The sequence below is a fragment of the Leptidea sinapis genome, chromosome 27 (assembly GCF_905404315.1).
Source record: "Leptidea sinapis chromosome 27, ilLepSina1.1, whole genome shotgun sequence".
Classification (NCBI taxonomy): Eukaryota; Metazoa; Arthropoda; class Insecta; order Lepidoptera; family Pieridae; genus Leptidea; species Leptidea sinapis.
The window spans coordinates 11,442,362-11,463,950 of NC_066291.1; the positions used below are offsets into that span (position 1 = coordinate 11,442,362).

General features: G+C 43.5%; 1 protein-coding gene across 18 annotated transcripts in view; it reads left to right on the forward strand.

Annotated features, from left to right (window-relative positions):
- LOC126972633 (dedicator of cytokinesis protein 9-like) overlaps positions 1-21,589 on the forward strand; it is a 62,879-nt gene that overhangs the window by 372 nt on the left and 40,918 nt on the right. The window contains exons 2-9 of one of the 18 annotated variants that reach the window (XM_050819484.1): positions 188-305; positions 1,515-1,658; positions 2,757-2,974; positions 4,017-4,253; positions 5,126-5,289; positions 9,204-9,324; positions 10,737-10,829; positions 13,614-13,744. In XM_050819484.1, the coding sequence (XP_050675441.1) occupies positions 188-305; positions 1,515-1,658; positions 2,757-2,974; positions 4,017-4,253; positions 5,126-5,289; positions 9,204-9,324; positions 10,737-10,829; positions 13,614-13,744 (1,226 nt within the window). Of the gene's footprint in view, positions 1-187; positions 306-1,514; positions 1,659-2,756; positions 2,975-4,016; positions 4,254-5,125; positions 5,290-9,203; positions 9,325-10,736; positions 10,830-13,613; positions 13,745-13,790; positions 13,891-13,936; positions 14,037-14,082; positions 14,183-14,228; positions 14,329-14,374; positions 14,475-14,520; positions 14,621-14,666; positions 14,767-14,812; positions 14,913-14,958; positions 15,059-15,104; positions 15,205-15,250; positions 15,351-15,396; positions 15,497-15,542; positions 15,643-15,688; positions 15,789-15,828; positions 15,935-16,122; positions 16,227-16,268; positions 16,373-21,589 lie in introns of those variants that run through there. The other 17 variants (XM_050819486.1, XM_050819487.1, XM_050819488.1 and 14 more) reach the window with 17 other exon arrangements.

Sequence of the window (21,589 nt, forward strand, 5' to 3'; positions counted from 1 at the left end):
GTAAATTTCTATGTATCTAAAAACCCTTCAATATAATTTAATAATAAATAAAGTTTAAGCTTAGATTTACAGTAATAAAATATCTTTGTTTGTCTCGTTAGATAATAATCGAGTTTGTACAACTTGTTTTGTTACAATGCTTGGTATTGTTGGGCTTGTGTTCGTTCATATGTATGTATATTTGTAGATAACGCAAATAATATATCGCATAGTTCGCTAGAGTCTGTCTCTACGATGTCTGGTGGAGACTCGTTGCCGCGGAACACCAAGTTAGATTTGAGTGAAATAGGCGACCAGGTGAACAGGTAGGTCATATTTTAATATCATTATTTTTATGAATATTAATTCGGTCGAAGTTATTCGCTATACTTATACTGTGTTTTTAATAACCGCTTATCTTACCTCTGTCACTACAGAATTATTTGACAGGGAGAAGTAATTTTAAACTTGGAGTAACTTTATACTACTTAACACAGATATAGTCACATACATGATATTTTCCCTGGTTTCATCACGGTTTGGCTGCTGAAGGCGGTTGTTTAATTTGAAATCACTTATAGCGATTAATTTGTCTGGACCGTTAATATCATATGGGGAGTACTCATGTGTACCATGTAACCCAAGTGATTATTTAATTTGGTTAGTATAACTTCGGTTATTGAGGAATATGAGCAGAGGAAACGAGTCGAGCTATACATTCAATTATAAATATATTTTCTTACTTTCTAATCTATACTTCAGAATCTTAAACTTATTTGGTAAGTTTTCAAGTATATTCTATATGCATTAAGAAAAATGTTTTTGTTTCTCTAATCAAAATTTCTAACTCTTCATTGAAATTACTTTAAATAAATGAGACATCCAAATCTTAATTCTGTAAAAAAATTATTATTTATTATTATTATATTTTGTTTTTCAAATTTTATTTGTGTATTAATCGTAGAAGTGAGGGCTATCACTTTAAAAACATAACATATTGTTAAGGTTATTATTATATCCATATTTGATAGGTATTTCATTTCGATCGAATCGTTATAAAAAACCACTAGAAAAGCACATTTTTTTATGTAGTTTCTGTTGAATGCTATTAAAATGGCTTTAAAGTTTCGTGGATTTCTCTAGCCGCGACGTCATTCGGTCATGTAAGCAAATGCCTTGATATAATAATAAAAGAAAACGAACCTTAACCTACAGGCGTTTTTTAGTTCACACTTTTTATTTACGTGATCCGATGACGTAGTTTGGCGGGTACCGTTTCACTTACTACAATGATACAATTACAAAGTGAAAACATTGAGTTGGTTTATAAAATTTGAATTATTTTAAGACAGTGAAACTTCACATAATATAACATTATTACCCTATTATTTAACAATATAACATAATTACCCTATTATTATATTCCGAACATTGAAAAACAAAAAATAAATTAATGGGGCCGACTGTTTGTCTTTTTGTTAATTACGTTTGGTTATGTCCGTGCTGTGATTGTAATAAACTTGTGTTGTGTGTAGATTTGGTGTGATGTCGCCGGAAGAAGTTCGCGATGTGCTTTTGTGTTTCTTGTTTGTGTTGAAGTACTTGGACGAGGATAGACTGGTGGAGTGGTGGAAGACGCACTCGCCGGCTCAGCAGCAATCCTTCTTTAACGTTCTAGAGTAAGTGATGTAACAGAACTAAATGACGTTAAGGTACAATACAACTATTTTTTAGTAACGACTAGTCTCGTGCCAGATTTTGGCGAGACAATACGTCCTGAGGATGCCTCGTGTAGAGGCGAAACACGTGTCGAATTGTTTTAAAGACGAATATTGGCGGAATTAAGCTACGGCGCCCTTCAGACAGAAACACAATAATGTTTACACATTACTTCTTCACGGCAAAAAAAGGTTGTGGTAAGCATAATAATCTAGCTGGTATCCTGTGCAAAGGGGCCTCCCACTGGTAAAATGACGTTGAATTAATGACAAACTAAAATTCATACGTTCAAAATAAAATCTTTCCTCTTTATAATGTTAACAAAAGGTTTACTATTTTATGGCATAACAATAATTTCTTAGCAACCGAAAACTTTAAGGTTTGTGATATTGCTAGTTTAGTCTACAAAGTTGTTACTAGCAGAATTATTAAAGGCATAGGTCATTTTATTTACATTTTATTGTATAAAATTTTATTAGAACAAGCCTACAAGTGTTTATTTTAATCCTGGTTTGAATAAAAGTATTTGAATTTGAATTATTGTTTATGGAAGAGGAGAACAGACGAGCTTACAGGTCACCTGATGTTAAGTGATCACCGGGCTGTGGTACTCTTGCAACACCAAAGAACCAGGAGCATTGCCGGCCTTTTAGAAAGGTGTACGCACATTTTTTGAAGGAACACTTGTCGTATCGCTTTAGAAACACCGCGCAAGGAAGCAACATTATGTAGCAATAATAACAACTTACATTTGAAAATTGTTGTAAAATATGACTATTAAAGGCTTAGTTCATATAAAATTAATTCACATCCAGAGAACGGCTCTGTTATGTCCCGGTTCATAACCATTATTCTTTTATTTTTATTCATTACGACATGTTAAATATTTCCATTTTTGGTGTCCTGTTTTATGGAGCATACTAACAAGAATAGTTGTCTTGAAATTCAAAAATACTTTCTTTAATTTTATTAAAGCTAATAAATATGAGGAATACATTTTTATTTAAATAATTAACGTTATTTCTCAAAAATATTATCATGTCCTTCAACTATTACAGAATATGTGCAGAACAATTTCAGTATGTGGGTAGGAAGAAAATACTGTCGGAGTTGAAAGTAGTAACACCAGATGCTAATGACAAGTCGAAGCCGGTGAAGGCTAGGACATTACCGGCTAGGATGAGTCCACCAGATTTTACTAAAGAACCGCCTATTATTGTAGAAAAAAACAACACAGTGAACAGAGAAAATCTAGTCAACACATCCGTCGTTAACGGTAAGATTTTGGTTGATCTGTAACTATATTTATTTAAATCTGCATTATTCACGACTAATCTGTCTTGTTTCCGACTAGTTTCGGACCAATCGGAGGTTCTTTATTAAGGTGAATGTAGTGAGGTCGCTGTTGCGTCCCGTCTAGCACTGCGAATTTGCGCTCTTTGTGCGCGGCTTGACAGGGTGGGGGCCCGGGGTGCAAGTTGATTTATATAAATATTAAGCTTTAATAATTTTATTGTTAGAAGTGCTACGCTTATTATTTTCTCAGCAAATCAAGCATTTGTATTTAGAAAGTAGTGAAGTGTCGACAAATATTTTCCGGAGCTTTTTATCGACAAGTATTTTACGGGATGAGTCAACATAGTTGAGCGACTATAGACAAGGTATTTTCTTTGATTAACGCGAGTGTTACACATTTAAATAAAACACTTAAAGGATTAAAACACGTGTAATTGTAACTGTTTTTACATTAGATCTGAAAACGAGATCTGGAAAGGTCTTGAAACGTCGGGTTAACTAAAAAAAAAATGTAACTTTTACGCAAAAACCGTTACAATTACACGCGTTTTAATCCTTTAAAAGTGTTTTATTTAAAAGACTATAAGACAAGAAAAAAAGGTACTTATGACAATGGTATGTCAGAAATGGTAGTGTGGTTTATGTAGCCTGAAGGTAGGCATCATAGATTTATTATATACTATCGTGTAGACAAACGCAAGTACAAGAGAGAAGATCATCTCCAACAGTGAAACAGAAAAGGAAAGCGAATGTATTATTGCTGTAACCAACTTTGATTGACAAGCGTTAAAGGGTCAGCCACGCTTCGAATTAGCTACTTAATATTTTGAACATTAAAGTCCAAGCACGCATTAACGAATCAAATTTGTCGTCTATACGCTGGTATGTCTATAAGTCTATGTTTGGCGACGGAGTTTTTGGCTGAAATAATGTATCCTAGTCTTGTAACACATACCTATATTTGCAACTAGAAAGTGTGAAGTATAGAAATTTTACAAATGTCAATTCATATCAAATTTCAGAAACTGAAGCCATATCCGAGCATGCGGTGGTATCGGCCGGTTGTCTGTCAACGGAAGTGGGCTTGACAATAATAGACCGGTCATGTTTGTACATGAAGACCTTGGGCGCGGCCGAGGGGATCGCGGCCAAGCCATATCTGAAACTTTTACATCTGCCTCAGAGCGAGACGCTCTACAAACATTTATTTGCAGCGCTGAGAGCCTACATCAATCAGTTCTCGGAAACACTCTTTGAAGGTATTTCAAAATTTTCGCAAGCTAAGACTATCTATGGAGCGTACTAAGACTTTGCTCAGACTTTACTTACATAAAACTCAGCTGAATGTAAGCTTAGCATAATCTTTGATTTGGTCAAGTTCGCGTTTTATCACTCTCGGCTAAGTTTTACGTAAGTAAAGTCTGAGTAGAGTCTAAGTACGCTTTATAGGGCCTTATACTTTGCAGTTCTGTGCAGGAAATTTAATATTCAAAAAGTAATATTTCCTATGATTAAGTAGTTCTTTTTATAAACAGCCCTATGCGCAATTTTAAGACTATTCGTATGAGGAGTTTGAAACCAAAGAATTAATCATCATAAGGAGAGTAGATAATATAATAATATTTTATTTGACAGAGCTTAACAAATTGTTTCTGTTTAGAATGTGTAGTCATATATTAAAAAAGCAATTCATCATACTTCTAAATTCCTCCAAAAAATGTACAGTACAGTACTTACACTTTTTTTTTCTAATGTAATCACTGTGACGGCGGTACGGAGGTTTATTATCGGCGCTGAATTAAAATTATAAATTATAGATGAATAATAGTATCTTGCCTCAAACTTCATTAAATATTAATAATTTTTGAGATGTTAACGAAAATCGAAATACTATCTTTTTTCATATTAATTTCTTAATAAAAATTTTCTATGTGTATCACTTACACGTTACGCCGTCCATAACGTGCGTTCACAGTTTTGATAATGATATTAAACATATTCTCCGAATCACGGAACAAAACTGACCGAATCAATCGTTCCGTCGGGACGGCGTCGACACGTTTTTGATCTTGTTGACTTATAGATACTAATGATTGTGATTTGTATGTTGTGTTTGTTTCACTGTGTTAAGGTGGGAGCACAATATGCGCGGGCGTGGTGAGTGGGGTCGTGAAGCTATGCGGGGCTCGCGCGGCCTGGCTGCGGCGGGAGGCGGCCGCCGCTCTCTACTTACTGATGAGGGCCAACTATAACTATACTGGCTCCGGAGGAAACCTCACCAGGGTGCACTTGCAGGTACCAACTTTACTGTATCACTAGAAGTTACAATGCCCTGTACTTTCCCCGGGGCGTAAAAAGAATAGGGGAGTCCCAGGCCCATGGGTGTCGTATGAGGCGACTAAGGGCTTTTTAGAAGTGGGAGAGTCACGCTGCCGTCTTATGACGTCAGCACAATCGGGCCAGACTCGTCCGGGTTAATTACCACACTCGCATAGAATACCGGCGTGAAGTAGCGGCCTGTTGCCGCTATGTTTCGCATAGGTTAGTGTCGAGGACCGGAGGCCATCCCTTCCTCCCCCCAACAAAATATGAGAGCGGTCCATAAAAAGATATTACCCCAGGAGGGTACCGGCTCTACCAGAGCCGGAGAATCCCTCCCCGAGCACTCTCGCTCGGGCTGCCCTTCGTATTCTGGGGTGGGCACAGAACCGCGCATGACCGAGGACAAACGAGGCAGTAACACCACGGCACCCCGCTCCACGCTCAACGTGGACTTTTGCAATATCAGAGGAATTCACTCCAATTTAAACGCCGTCCACCACCACCTTGAGACGGCGCAGCCGGCCTTGTGTTTCCTTACGGAGACGCAGATATCTCGACCTAGCGATACGTCATATTTAACGTACCCCGGGTACAAAAGTCAGCACAACTTTTTGCCTCATGCCGGGGTATGTGTGTACGTTAGGGAGGATATCTGCTGTCGCCGTCTCGGCAATTTTGAGGGTAGGGACCTGTCTACTCTCTGGCTCCGCGTAGATTTAGACGACCGCGTCCGTATCTACGCGTGTGTCTACCGACGCCAACGTCGCAGACCACCAGCAACCCGCCGCGTTTGGCACTACAATTCAGCAGATTGGGATAGGATGCGTTCCTTTTTTGCATCCTACCCTTGGGGCAAGGTTTGTTTCCCTTCGGATGATCCTAGTGCCTGCGCCATTGCAGTAGCCGATGTGATACTGCAGGGCATGGATATTTTTATACCAAGTTCCATAGTACCGATCGGTGGCACATCACATCCCTGGTTCGATGCGTCAGTTAAAGCAGCATCTGACTGCAAAAAACAGGCGTATCGAACTTGGGTTGCGGCGCTGGGCACAAAGGATCCGAACTGCAAAGTTCTTAAGAGGAAATATAACCGTGCCTCCAGATTTTTTAAGCGGCAAATCGCCCGTGCGAAGTCTAAGCACCAGTTACCCGACCGGAACACGCAAGTTCTGGTCGTTGTCGAAAGCTGCTCTTGGTAACTTCAACCAGCCGTCCTTGCCGGCGTTGCAAATGAGGAATGACACCCTGGCCCATACGGCAAAAGAGAAAGCCGAGCTCCTGTGCGCTCTTTTCGCCTCCAACTCGACTCTTGACGACAACGGAAAAACACCGCCGACCATCCGGCGGTGTCAGAGCTCTATGCCTGAAGTACAGTTCAGACAGAAAACTGTAAGGCGAGCTCTGTTTTCGTTGGACGTCAGGAAGTCGAGTGGGCCGGATGGCATTTCTCCAATCGTGCTTAGAACGTGTGCCCCTGAGTTGACACCGGTGCTAACGCGTTTATTCCGGCACTCTTATTCCAAAGGCGTAGTCCCTGACTCGTGGAAGTCAGCCCTTGTCCATCCGATCCAAAAAAAAGGAGACAGTTGGGATCCGGCGAACTACAGGCCTATTGCTATCACCTCCCTGCTCTCAAAAATCATGGAGAGTATAATAAGCCGCCAGCTTTTAGTATACCTAGAGGGTCACCACTTGATCAACGACCGACAGTACGGCTTTCGCCATGGACGGTCGGCAGGTGATCTTCTGGTATACCCAACACATAGATGGGCGGCGGCTATTGAAAGCAAGGGGGAAGGCCTGGCAGTTAGCCTGGATATAGCGAAGACCTTTGATCGTGTATGGCACAATGCGCTCCTCTCAAAACTTCCATCATTTGGGCTTCCCGAGAGTTTGTGCAAGTGGACCTCCAGCTTCCTCACTGGGCGTAGCATACAGGTCGTTGTCGACTGATATTGCTCGAACCCGAAGCCCGTGAATGCTGGAGTGCCCCAAGGCTGTGTGCTATCTCCTACGCTATTTCTTCTGCATATCAATGATATGTTGGACACCTCCAACATGCATTGCTATGCAGATGACAGCACTGGTGATGCCGTATACACGGGCCATGCAGGTCTCTCTCGGGAAATCGTCGACCAGTGCCGGGAGAAACTTGTGTCTTCTATCGAGTCCACTCTCGAGAAGGTCGCGGAATGGGGTAAATTGAACCATGTCCAATTTAACCCCCAGAAGACTCAAGTTTGCGCATTTACCACTAAAAAAACCCCATTTGTCGTATCACCGCTCTTCGAGAACACTTCTCTTAAAGCTGCGCCTAGTATCGGAATACTGGGTCTCGAAATCTCGAGCGATTGCCAATTCCGTGGCCATCTGGAGGGCAAAGCCAAATTGGCTTCGAAGAAGCTGGGCGTCATCAATAGAGCATGGCAATACTTCAAGCCGGCCCACATTCTAGCGCTCTACAAAGCGCAGGTCCGGCCACACATGGAGTATTGTTGTCATCTCTGGTCTGGTGCACCCCAGTATCTGCTCGATCCATTTGACCGCGTGCAACGTAGAGCAGCTCGAATTGTCGGGGACTCAGTGCTCTGTGAACGGCTGGATCACTTGGCGTTGCGTAGAGACGTCGCGTCATTGTGTGTCTTCTACCGCATTTATCACGGAGAGTGTTCCGAAGAGCTGTTTAACCTGATTCCTGCCGCCGAATTTCACCTTCGCACGACACGCCACAAGTTAGGATATCATCCCCACCATCTGGATGTGTGGCGGTCCTCCACAGTGCGGTTTTCAAGAAGCTTTCTCCCTCGTACTACAAAGCTGTGGAATGAGCGCGTCCTTAAAGGCCGGCAACGCTCTTGTGATTCCTCTGGTGTTGCAAGAGAATGTGGGCGGCGGTGATCATTTAACACCAGGTGACCCGTACGCTCGTTTGTCCTCCTATTCCATAAAAAAAAAAAGGCTGTGCGGTATTAATCACGCTATTGGCGTTTTGACGCTTTTCGCACACATGCGTGTTTACCAGCACATGTGGCTTACACATTAGATCACATATGTTGAGTTTTAACACTATATACGTTGCCACATCATTCTCTCCAAAATTTCATTGGCTCTTATTATATTATCTCCGATCATAACTTTTTACTTAATCAATTAAAAAATTGTAAAATCATTTTACGATTCCGGTGACTAAATTGTAAATTTATGCTACGTTTTATATTGTTATTAATCCCGTACTGTTATCACACTATATGTTATTTATATGCCTAGATGCTTAGTTCAGTTTATGTTTCGGCGCATGCAGTGATCCTTGCATTAGCCGATTGAAATTTAGGTCCAATGTTTAGACTTGTGTCGTTTCTTTCATCATCTAACGAACATGGGACTCATGTATTCGTTGACCGATGAATATCTGCCAGTTATATAAAACTAGCTGATCCGACAAACGTTGTTTTGTTCATAATAAGAAAAACTGTAATGAATTTAAAAGCTGAACCAATGAAAAATAAGAAAAAGCAAAAAGTATTTGTGAATGATTCATGTAATATTATGCATATTTACGCCTGCAATAGGGGTTTCCCTTACGAGTGAAATTTCATAAAATCCGTTCTTAGCTGACTTAACTCGACGAATAAAAAAAAACCTACCCAATATATATACTAGGGGCCTTATGGTTCGGGAGGTATCGTGATGAGTACATAGATGGTAATGTCTTATATATTCATTTAAAATATGTGCTACCTACTGCGTTCATAAAAATGCTTAAAATAAGAAAATTTCATTCAAAACTCGCATACCAGAATTTTATAAAGGGAAATAAAAATCGATGAATGTTTTGCGTAGTAAAATAGATAATCAACGATCTTCTTCCAAAACTTTCTTTACAGGTTATAATAGCGGTATCGAAATTGCTTGACAACTCGACTGCATTAAACTGCAAACGCTTTCAAGAATCTCTCTCCGTTATCAATTGCTTCGCGACCGGTGATAAGGCTATGAAAGGCACAGGTAAATCTCAAAAATATAATTAATTTATAATAATTTAAAACTAAATAAATTAATTGGCTAAGCTAGTCAATCAATCGTAATCAGTTAGCGATGTCGAAAATACTTCGAGTATTACAGAAAGACCCATATTTACACTTAACTATTAGATAAAAAGTCCAGACATAGTGAAGTATTAGATTACGTTAAGTGACAGGAAGGTGCGAATGACACCCGTTTCGAAGTCCTACTGCTTTATTTTGAGAAATTTTGTGGAATACTTAAAGCTTCGACATTACGGATTTGTTATGTAACGTAGAAAAGTATGAATTAATATAATAAACAAAACCTATAATTGTTTTACAAAAACAATTATAGTATGTATATATGTAATTGTAAAATAATTTGTAAAACAACAAAACAAATATAAAATATAATATTTTTTATTTGTCTTTTAAAATTGTTTGATAAAATCTGAAGAAACAATCGAATAAAAAAGTTGGCAGGCAAAAAATTTGTCGGGTTAACATGACCCTTATTTCGTAACAGTTGTAGCCTAATAATCAAATTAAAATCATTTTATACATGTAGGTCAACGAAATGACAGTTATAAATGTCCAAAGTTTATTTTGCTTTTTACATTTAGCGTAAAAGGTTGAGATTTAATGAGCATAAACGGCATGGCAAGGAACTCAATGCCACTCTTTTCAGTCAACATTTATAGCTTCATCGTTTTACAAATCATTTCAACTACCTGCAATATAATATATTATATATTTTTTTTGCGTCACTTTACATATTATGTAAAGTGACGCAAAAAAATACTCAAACGTCTAATAGACGTAAGTAATGTCTTACATGAGTACGTCAAAACAGTAAATGTAAATAAATACGTAAAAACAAGTATATACTGTAAATAAATAACTATATTTTGTGAGCATTTTACTAGCGATTGTACAAAGTATAATTATTTAAATTTTAAATAGATGAAGCAGAGTCTCTGGTAACTGGATCATCCTGTCACCACAAGTAGTAGCTGTTCACGGCAGTAGTACAAGGCAACAGTTGATCGAACATAAATCCGTATTTGTACTTATATATAATCTACTAGCTCACCCGGCAAACGTTGTTTTGCCATATAAAGTATAATTCACGCGATAGTTTTATAAGTAATGAAATATTGCCTATACATCATTTTGTTCTATTGTCAATAGTTTTTGCAGCGCACGCAAAAATAGGTTTTCGATTTTACACCTTGTGTTACAAAATAGCGATTTTATTACGGATCCCAAATTTTGAAAAAAAAAATGGACTACCCAACACTGAAAGAATCATTCAAATCGGACCAGTAGTACCAGAGATTAGCGCGTTCAAACAAACAAACAAACACTGCAGCTTTATAATATTAGTATAGATTAAACATTGTATACTGGCAGGTCTGTCGAGCGAGGTCGCGGAGTTGATGCGTCGTGTACGCACCGTGGTCGGAGCTCGAGCTCGTCTGGCGGGCGCCAAGGGGCTGGCAGCTGGTATGTTACATTATTTATATAGTTATAGGATACATAATAGCTTTAAGGGTAAATGTATACATTTTATATAATAAACTAGCAGCGAAACCCGGCGTTGCTCGGGTTAAAATATATCGCTTGTTTAATGGTTTAAAAAATATTTGAGGATCCATTTTTTAACTAAGATAATACAGATTCTATTTTAGATATCGACAGACTTAGTCGACCATTAAACTTGCGGTGTGTAAAATGTATATCAAATTAATTAGCTAATTAATGAATTGAAATAATTATAAGTTAGAGTAAGAAACACTTTAATAAATCGAAAATTTATGTTTTATTTACGTATTATATTATACATATTACAACAAATACATTTACTACATACTATATTGTACATTCACGCTTTTTTTTTATTACATATTTTTAAATTTCTGTTTACAATACTTGCTTATAGACTACATTTGATCCTACTCGTGCGCATTCAACGTATAACGCCACAATATTGGAATGTTTGGCCCTGTGCTTTGTTGATGGTCATGCTGTGAGCCAACTTCACCAGGAATTGTAAGCGTTTAAACGTAAAGGGGGGGGCAATCCATTTGATATTAAAGGTATTCGTGGTATAAATACTATTTGTCCTTTTTCTTTACCAGTCATTTACTGGCTTCGATGATGTTATTTTGTAGCTGTTTGATGAAGAGTCTCGTACCATTACACAATTTCGGCGAGTACAGGTTTCGTAATAAAAGAAATGGTGAACCAACTTTTAACATGGCAGTGTAATGGCATTCCTGGAACATTCAGTGAATTTAAAAATTCAGTAGGGAAATTGACTCTTTCTTGTTCATCAGTCATTGTATTAATTGACGTGTAAATTTTCTCTTCTCCTGGAATCATTTCTTGGATGATGTTGTTGATGCCATTGACAATGTCGTTCTTTGTGGCTAGAATAATTCGTTGGCGTAACCATTCTGAATTGGTTGAATCTGATTCTCAGCAATATTTGGATATACTTCATTTATAAGTTGTTTCGGTGTTCCAACAACATTACATAACTCATACCATATGTTCGGCAAAAGTTGAGCTCGTAAGAACATTAACGGCCACTCTTTTTAACCGACTTCAAAAAAGGAGGAGGTTCTCAAAAAGCCGGTATGTTTTTGAAGTGAAACTTTTTTATCGACGTATGAGAGAAATTTCATAGCAAATCGTCACGATTTTCGGTTACGCGCCATTTTGTTTTTTTAAATCCAAGATGGCCGCCATGCAAAATTTGGATTCCAACAATATGGATATCGTATCCGAGGTTCTCGAGGGTGCATAGAACGAATTTGGGATCATTATTGAAATCCAAGATGGCCGCCATGCAAAATTATGTTTCCAACAATATGGATATCGTATCCGAGGTTCTCGAGGGTGCAGAGAACGAAATTGGCATCATTTTTTAAATCCAAGATGACCGCCGCTCAAATTTATGATTTCAACGATTTTGGTTCCATGTGGCACATTAATTTCCGAAAGATGCCTATAAGTTGTCTAGCATTAGGGTTACCATTAAAACCACCACGCGTATAGCCCCAAAAGATTTTTTCACCGCAGCCATCTTCGATTTAAAAAATGATCCCAAATTCGTTCTCTGCGCCCTCGAGAACCTCGGTTACGATGTCCATATTGTTGAAACCATAATTTTGCGTGGCGGCCATCTTGGATTTCGAAAATGATCCCAAATTCGTTCTCTGCAGCCTTGAGAACCTTGGATATGATATCCATATTATTCAAATCATAATTTTGCATGGCGGCCATCTTGGATTTCAAAAATGATTCCAAATTCGTTCTCTGCACCCTCGAGAACCTCGGATACGATATCCATATTGTTGAAATCATTATTTTGCATGGCGGCCATCATGGATTTCAAAAATGATCCCAAAATCGTTCTTTGCACCCTCGTGAACCTCGGATACGATATCCATATTGATCAAATCATGATTTTGCACGGCGGCCTTCTTGGGTTTCAAAAATTATCCCAAATTCGTTATCTGTACGCTCGTGAACCTCGGATACGATATCCATATTATTGAAATCATAATTTTGCACGGCGGCCATTTTGGATTTCAAAAATTATCCCAAATGCTATCTCTGCAAACCTCGGATATAGCAGTAAACTTCGACTCAATCGTCTCTCTTTTTCGTTTCATCGAGTTTAAAAAACAACGATTCTAAAGAACTTCTTTACTTATACTTCAAAAATTGTTGCAACAATAATTAAATATGTACGTGATATTTTTATTAAATTCTTAATTTATATTTCATTTCTTATTACATAAAATCTAGTATTTCTTACAATTTACTGATTTAGTGCAATGTCTATTCACTTGCAACATTATTGGTTGTCTGTGTGCGTGTTGGCGAATGTAAGTATGTGATGCTCACACACACAACACATTATAATGTAACTTCTATATCGACAAGAATTATGAATGAAACTATCGTTGTAAGCGTTATTATTCTATGTATATATAGATTTAAACGTTTTATTAAATAATGGCTCTGTCATAAATCCTACTACTCCACAGCTGAATATCTGAGTGATCGGACAGACAGGGACTAGTCCCAGATTTGTGATTTTTGATTATTTTTAGTTATAACAATGACAAAGAGCTCTAAAGAATTCTGGGAGAGTTTCTTGAGCTGCTTCTTCTCTCTCAGATCGCCATTACTTTCCGATACGGTGGTAGTGTTTAAAATGACATCAAAAAGAATTCAATTTTGAGAAAATAAATGCCTTTTGTATGCCTTTACGAGGTTCTGGAAGCATAGAGCTGTCTGAGCTTCAATTCGCACTGGCGGCGTCGTGTCGCGCCACACCGCGCCTGCGGCACGCCTGGCTCGCCACCCTGGCAGACCTGCACACCAGGAACCAGGACCACGACGAGGTGAGGGTCACATATGGGTACACTACATAGAGCTGTCTGAGCTTCAATTCGCACTGGCGGCGTCGTGTCGCGCCACACCGCGCCTGCGGCACGCCTGGCTCGCCACCCTGGCAGACCTGCACACCAGGAACCAGGACCACGACGAGGTGAGGGTCACATATGGGTACACTACATAGAGCTGTCTGAGCTTCAATTCGCACTGGCGGCGTCGTGTCGCGCCACACCGCGCCTGCGGCACGCCTGGCTCGCCACCCTGGCAGACCTGCACACCAGGAACCAGGACCACGACGAGGTGAGGGTCACATATGGGTACACTACATAGAGCTGTCTGAGCTTCAATTCGCACTGGCGGCGTCGTGTCGCGCCACACCGCGCCTGCGGCACGCCTGGCTCGCCACCCTGGCAGACCTGCACACCAGGAACCAGGACCACGACGAGGTGAGGGTCACATATGGGTACACTACATAGAGCTGTCTGAGCTTCAATTCGCACTGGCGGCGTCGTGTCGCGCCACACCGCGCCTGCGGCACGCCTGGCTCGCCACCCTGGCAGACCTGCACACCAGGAACCAGGACCACGACGAGGTGAGGGTCACATATGGGTACACTACATAGAGCTGTCTGAGCTTCAATTCGCACTGGCGGCGTCGTGTCGCGCCACACCGCGCCTGCGGCACGCCTGGCTCGCCACCCTGGCAGACCTGCACACCAGGAACCAGGACCACGACGAGGTGAGGGTCACATATGGGTACACTACATAGAGCTGTCTGAGCTTCAATTCGCACTGGCGGCGTCGTGTCGCGCCACACCGCGCCTGCGGCACGCCTGGCTCGCCACCCTGGCAGACCTGCACACCAGGAACCAGGACCACGACGAGGTGAGGGTCACATATGGGTACACTACATAGAGCTGTCTGAGCTTCAATTCGCACTGGCGGCGTCGTGTCGCGCCACACCGCGCCTGCGGCACGCCTGGCTCGCCACCCTGGCAGACCTGCACACCAGGAACCAGGACCACGACGAGGTGAGGGTCACATATGGGTACACTACATAGAGCTGTCTGAGCTTCAATTCGCACTGGCGGCGTCGTGTCGCGCCACACCGCGCCTGCGGCACGCCTGGCTCGCCACCCTGGCAGACCTGCACACCAGGAACCAGGACCACGACGAGGTGAGGGTCACATATGGGTACACTACATAGAGCTGTCTGAGCTTCAATTCGCACTGGCGGCGTCGTGTCGCGCCACACCGCGCCTGCGGCACGCCTGGCTCGCCACCCTGGCAGACCTGCACACCAGGAACCAGGACCACGACGAGGTGAGGGTCACATATGGGTACACTACATAGAGCTGTCTGAGCTTCAATTCGCACTGGCGGCGTCGTGTCGCGCCACACCGCGCCTGCGGCACGCCTGGCTCGCCACCCTGGCAGACCTGCACACCAGGAACCAGGACCACGACGAGGTGAGGGTCACATATGGGTACACTACATAGAGCTGTCTGAGCTTCAATTCGCACTGGCGGCGTCGTGTCGCGCCACACCGCGCCTGCGGCACGCCTGGCTCGCCACCCTGGCAGACCTGCACACCAGGAACCAGGACCACGACGAGGTGAGGGTCACATATGGGTACACTACATAGAGCTGTCTGAGCTTCAATTCGCACTGGCGGCGTCGTGTCGCGCCACACCGCGCCTGCGGCACGCCTGGCTCGCCACCCTGGCAGACCTGCACACCAGGAACCAGGACCACGACGAGGTGAGGGTCACATATGGGTACACTACATAGAGCTGTCTGAGCTTCAATTCGCACTGGCGGCGTCGTGTCGCGCCACACCGCGCCTGCGGCACGCCTGGCTCGCCACCCTGGCAGACCTGCACACCAGGAACCAGGACCACGACGAGGTGAGGGTCACATATGGGTACACTACATAGAGCTGTCTGAGCTTCAATTCGCACTGGCGGCGTCGTGTCGCGCCACACCGCGCCTGCGGCACGCCTGGCTCGCCACCCTGGCAGACCTGCACACCAGGAACCAGGACCACGACGAGGTGAGGGTCACATATGGGTACACTACATAGAGCTGTCTGAGCTTCAATTCGCACTGGCGGCGTCGTGTCGCGCCACACCGCGCCTGCGGCACGCCTAGCTCGCCACCATGGCAGACCTGCACACCAGGAACCAGGACCACGACGAGGTGAGGGTCACATATGGGTACACTACATAGAGCTGTCTGAGCTTCAATTCGCACTGGCGGCGTCGTGTCGCGCCACACCGCGCCTGCGGCACGCCTGGCTCGCCACCCTGGCAGACCTGCACACCAGGAACCAGGACCACGACGAGGTGAGGGTCACATATGGGTACACTACATAGAGCTGTCTGAGCTTCAATTCGCGCTGGCGGCGTCGTGTCGCGCCACACCGCGCCTGCGGCACGCCTGGCTCGCCACCCTGGCAGACCTGCACACCAGGAACCAGGACCACGACGAGGTGAGGGTCACATATGGGTACACTACATAGAGCTGTCTGAGCTTCAATTCGCGCTGGCGGCGTCGTGTCGCGCCACACCGCGCCTGCGGCACGCCTGGCTCGCCACCCTGGCAGACCTGCACACCAGGAACCAGGACCACGACGAGGTGAGGGTCACATATGGGTACACTACATAGAGCTGTCTGAGCTTCAATTCGCGCTGGCGGCGTAGTGTCGCGCCACACCGCGCCTGGCTCGCCACCTTGGCGGACTTGCACACCAATTAACAGAACCAGTACAGTTCAACTCTTTTCGCATTTTCTGAGCTATTTCTTACATAAGTTTCCTAAAGCCATGACACATCTTTAAGGCAATATTGTCACAGGCTTTAATGTGTATAATATTGTTGCAATATTCACAAGTAAAACCCACAGAAAGTTATGAAATTTAGAAGATTTGTAGGGTATTCATAGATAAATGCTTTGACTACCTTAATAAGTATAGTTTTTTTTTTATATGTGAGGGGGCAAACGGGCAAGAGACTCACAGGATGGGGAGAGGTGAGGCAACCGCCCATGGACATCCGCAACAACAGGTGTGTCAAGAAATGCGTTGCCGGCCTTTAAGGTGGGAGTATGCTTTTTTCTTGAAGGTCCCTAAGTCGTATCTGTTCGGGAAGACCGCTGCCCGTAGTTGATTCCACAAAGTGGCTGTGCGAGGCAAGAAATTTGGAACAAAACGCGCGGTTGTGGAATGCCAGACGTCTTCGTGATGCGGATGGTACTTTGCACATAATATCCGGTGGTGGAATTCGGCCGCTGGAATCAACCCGAATAGCTCCTCTGAGCACTCCCCGTGATAAATGCGGTAGAAGATGCAGAGAGAACCCACATCTCTACGCAATGCTAGAAAATCAAGCCGATCGGAGATGACTTGATCGTCGATGATTCGAGCCGCTCTTCGTTGTATACGGTCAAATGGAAGAAGCTGGTACTGGGGAGCACTCGCCCAGAGGTGAGAACAGTACTCCATGTGAGGCCGAATTTGCGCCTTATTAAGTTGCTGGCGGTGGCTTTTAGTGAAGTACTGTCTGGCCTTACTGAGTACACCAAGCTTTTTAGGGGCCAGTTTGGCCTTCTCTTCCAAGTGACCTCGGAACTGAAAGTCGCTCGATATATCGACGCCAAGTATGCCAATACAGACTGTGGCAGTTAGAGGAGTGATCTCGAATCGAGGGGATACGACAAAATGCGACTTTTTAGTGGTGAACGCACAAACTTGTGTCTTCTTGGGGTTGAAAGGGACTAAATTTTGTCGGCCCATTCCGAGACTTTGCAAAGCATAGTCTCGATTTCAGACACAAGTTTGTTCGGGTTCTCGTCGACGCTATCCCGGGACATGTTGGCACGGCCGGTGTAGGAAGCATACCCTGTGCTGTCGTCTGCATAGCAATGAATATTGCTGATTTGCAGCATATCATTGATATGCAGAAGAAACAGCGTAGGGGATAGCACGCAGCCTTGCGGGACACTAGCGTTTATAGGTTTTAACTCGGAGCATGCACCGTTGATAACATTTTTTTGCACAACTTCTCGGGAAGCCCATAGGATGGCAGTTTCGCTATAAGCGCTTTATGCCACACCCGATCGAAGGCCTTCGCTATGTCCAAACTCACCGCCAACGCCTCTCCCTTCGACCCAGCCGCTTGCGCCCATTTATGGGTGAGGTATGCAAGAAGATCACCAGCTGAGCGACCCTGACGGAAACCGTACTGGCAGTCGCTGATCAGCTGGTGCCCCTCTAGATATCTCAAGAGCTGGTGGTTGATGATCGACTCCATTACTTTGGAGAAAATGGAGGTGATGGAAATGGGGCGGTAGTTGGATGGATCTGAGCGTACACCTTTCTTAGGGATCGGGTGCACTAAAGCCGCCTTCCATAATTTCGGGACTACGCCTGATGAGTAGGAGAGCCGGAAAAGACGGGTAAGGACTGGCGCCAGTTCCGGAGCACATGTCCGCAGCACTATCGGGGGAATGCCATCGGGCCCGCTCGATTTGGGAATGTCCAAGGTGAGAAGCGCCTTAAGCACGGCACCATGCCGGATTTTTACCTCCGGCATGTATGAATCGCACCGCGGAATATGCGGTGGTGGTGCACCTTGGTCATCCAGAGTCGAATTGGGCGCGAAGAGGAGGCCCAGGAGATCAGCTCTCTCGTGTCATGGGCCAGGAGTCATCATCCCTGTGCAGTGGTTGAATGGCTGGCTGGCAGAAGTTTCCTTGGACAGCCTTGGCGAGCGACCAGAACGCACGAGTTCCCGAGGGAAGGCGTGCAAGTCTCTCGCCAATTCTGCCAATGTGCTTCGACTTCGCGTCAGCAATAACTCTTTTGAAGGACCTGGAGGCACGAGGCCATTTTGCAGGAGCGGTCAAACCATGGTTGGGACCCGCCACCGATAGGCACAGAGGAGGATGGAATGAAGAGTTCCATACCTTGCAGTACCACATCAGCAACAAGGTCAGCAACGGCATCTGGATCTCCCAGCGAAAAACAGATCTGCCTCCACGAGGGATGCAAAAAGGCACCGCATCTGGTCCCACTCTGCTGACCTATAGTGCCACACGCGGTGACAGCCTAAGAAGCGGGGCCGAGTTAGGCGCGTGATCGGCACGGTGCTCCGGATCAGGCAGTGGTCCGACGATCCCAGAGGTCAACGGAAACTAGGTAGCCGTCCGGATGTGAGGTCAACAGAAGGTCCAACAGTGAAGTAGTATGATCTTGCACATCTGGGATTCGCGTTGGCGCAATAACCATTTGCGTCAGACCATATGCTAAGGCGAAGTCGTGAACAGATCTCCCTACATGATCGGTGGTACGTGAGCCTAGCCATTCGGCGTGGTGGGCTTTAAAATCGCCAAGAAACACGATCTCTGCAGTAGGGATCTGCTCCAACACGGAATCTGTAGCCATTTGGATGTGTTCGAGGAGCTGGTCAGTCTCTGCGTTACCGCTATGGGACCTATACAGGCATGCGTAGATTCGCGGATGGTCATCGCAGTCTACACGCAGCCAGATGATGTCCTTCAAGAAAACTCAGGCGTCGAGAACAGACATGCTCCCTGACGTAAACGCACACGCCAGCCCGTGGTATAAAGGAGTGTTCCAAACTATACCCCGGGTATGAAAGGTAAGATGAATCAGCCAGGGAGGATATCTGTGTCTCGGTTAAAAAGAGCTGGGCCGGCTTCGCCGTCTCCAGATGAAAGTGGACGACATTTAAATTTGAGCGAAGCCCCCTGATGTTGCAAAAGTCCACAGCGAGTGTGGAGGAGGGTGGTTTGAGCCTCCTGCTCTGTTTGCCCCGAGTCAGCGCAGATTTGCACCCTCCAGAATACGCGGGGCAGCCTGGGCAACCACTGTTACGTACAGGCCCTAATTGTGGGCGCCCAGGGACGGATTCTCCAGGGCTGCATAGCCTGGTACCGTCCTGGAGTAGTCTATTTTTATTCCGTGCTGCCATTTGTATTTGGGAGGGGAGGTGTAGGCCTCCGGATACCCCACTCACCGGACGAAACACAGCGGCATAGCCGCTATTTCACGCTGGTTTCGAGTTGGGGAGTGTTATTTCTCCGGGCGTGCCGGCCCAATTCGGTTGTGTCCCAACATGGCACTACCACTCCTAAGTATAGTTTTATTAACAGGACATTGCGTTTAATGACAAATTATCAAAGAATCCTAAACTAACATAGTCCCGCAAAACTCTTTGGACAGTTTGTCTACAGGATCAAGTCTCTTGTAATACCACAGAACAGTTTAAACAGATTAGATTGGCCTTGTAGGCGGGGCAGCCGCGCTGCGTATATGATCGAAGGAGCATATTTCAACGAAATTAGCTTGACCGGCGGACAGTCGCGCTCTTATTGTAATAACGTACGAAACTCCGTGAAAATGATAAATTTTGCCGTCTTGCACTATAATAACGCGTTGAAAATGAAGACTGGTGTGTAGTGTAGCCCGAGAAGGTAGTTTATTTTCATCGGAAAGTCCAAAAACCTTCAAATACAAGAGCTATTTGTAATTATTAAATATATCAAAGTTTGAATCCATGCGTATCGATAGGGTTGTACCTAATTGTAAACAATGTCGATATTAAGTATGTATATACATTTGTACATACACGGAATGGGTAAAAAAGGCTGAAAGAGTAATGTGGGCGTTAAAGCCGCGCCGTCACTATGATTAAACAATAATAATTTAACTATTTAATGTGTTCACCGCTGGTAGTTTTTTTTTTGACTGCTTGTAGTTGATGTTTACAGTGCGCCAGGAACGTAGGTAAGATGAATAGTGTTATAATGCCGTGTTGTGCTATATTTATAACAAGTGATAATATAATTAGTATATATATACAGGGTGTCCCAAAACTCAACGATAACCTGGTACCGGGCGAGAGGCCAAGGTATACCAGTTATGAAAAAAATAAGAAAAAAAATCTATGTCACTTAGTCAAGCGATGACAGACATTTTTCGAAAATGTTAAAAATTTGACACCCTTTGTCGCATTTTTAGGTACTGTGATCGCAATTTTCACAATTTTACAGTGATTTTTTTAATAATGTTATCTCAAATAACAGTGCTATTAATGGTAACCACAAATGAAAGTAATAATCATTGTTAACTAAGTAAAATAAATTAAATTTTGACGAGTTATTGTTTATAAAATTTATGTCAGTCAACTTTGACACTCTACGTTGGAAAAAAAATGTACTACACTACCTATGGCAAGTTTTTTTAAAAGATGGCCCATTTAGTCTAGATTTCAAAATAGTACAATACTTGCCACTTTTCTTGCCAATAAAATTGCTATTTCGTATTTTTTGCGAAAGGAACTCATGGAAAATTTAATCAAAATAAAACGGTAAATTATCGTAACACTTTATTATCCTCCTAAAATTAAAGCAGATGCTCAAATTGTTTCCCTCCAGCACGAATACAAGCTCTGCATCGCCTCAGAAATGACCTGTTCACCAGTCTTGCAAATCTCCTCGCATTGATTTCTTCTGATGCTGCATCAATTCTTTGGCGCAATTCTGTTACATTTTGAATTGGTTTTGAGTAGACCTTTTCTTTTATGCATCCCCAGTAAAAAAAATCTACTGGATTCAGGTCTGGGGACCGAGGGGGCCATGAAATTGGTCCAAGGCGTCCGATCCATTTACCGGGATATAATTCGTTTAAATATTCTCTTACAGGCCGGGCATAATGTGCTGGGCAGCCATCTTGTTGATACCACATTTCTCTGTAGATGTTGAGTGGTACATCTTCTAGCAATGTCGGCAAATCATTTTGAAGAAAATGCAAGTAGGTGGCGCCATCTAAAT